General features: G+C 59.7%; 1 protein-coding gene across 1 annotated transcript in view; it reads right to left on the reverse strand.

The window, feature by feature from the left end:
• Positions 1–304, reverse strand: part of PBDC1 (polysaccharide biosynthesis domain containing 1) — a 2,415-nt gene extending 2,111 nt beyond the window's left edge. Inside the window, exon 1 of the mRNA XM_005431531.2 lies at positions 69–304. Within this exon, the coding sequence (XP_005431588.2) occupies positions 69–104 (36 nt within the window). The 5' untranslated portion in view covers positions 105–304. The remainder of the gene's footprint in view (positions 1–68) is intronic.
• Positions 305–744: the final 440 nt, after the last annotated feature.

Here is a 744-nt window from a genome sequence, read left to right on the forward strand (position 1 = left end):
AAAGCCCCAAAACCCCAAACCCCAAAGCCCCGCACCCCAAACCCCGCAGCCGCGCACCCCAAACTCACGTTGAAGTAGACCTGGGCGTGCTGATGCGCCTTCATGGCCCAGGCCAGCTCCACGCGGGGCTGGTGGCACCAGGGACACCTGGGTCACCTCCTGGGGACAAACGTCCCCTCGGGATGGGGGGGTCCCTGTCCCATTTCGGGGACCCCCTCCCCGTTTTTGGGGTGTTCTCCCTGCTTTTGTGGGGTTTTTCCCCTGCCTTTGGGGTTCCTCTTTTCCCATTTTGGGTTTTTTTCTTTCCTTTTTGGGGTTCTCGTCCTCCCAGGGGACAAGGGTGGGACTGAGAGCCCCAAAACAGGGATACCCCAAACCGGGATACCCCAAACCGGGATACCCCAAAACTGGGTTACCCCAAACCTGGACACCCCAAAACCTGCACACCCCAAAACCTGGACACCCCAAAACCTGGACACCCCAAAACCTGGACACCCCAAAACCTGGACACCCCAAAACCTGGACACCCCAAAACCTGGACACCCCAAAACCTGGACCCCTTCCCAGGACCGTGACTTCCCCCCAGGACAGGGACCCCAAAAGTTGGAACCCCCAAATCTGGGACCACCCTGAGATGACAGGGACCTTCCTCTGTGGAGTGGGACCCCAAAACTGGCACACCCCAAAATTGGGATCCCCCAAAACCTGGACCCCTCCCAGGACTGTGACCACTCCTCCCCAGGA

The sequence above is a fragment of the Geospiza fortis genome, unplaced genomic scaffold, assembly GCF_000277835.1.
Source record: "Geospiza fortis unplaced genomic scaffold, GeoFor_1.0 scaffold3015, whole genome shotgun sequence".
Taxonomy (NCBI): domain Eukaryota; kingdom Metazoa; phylum Chordata; class Aves; order Passeriformes; family Thraupidae; genus Geospiza; species Geospiza fortis.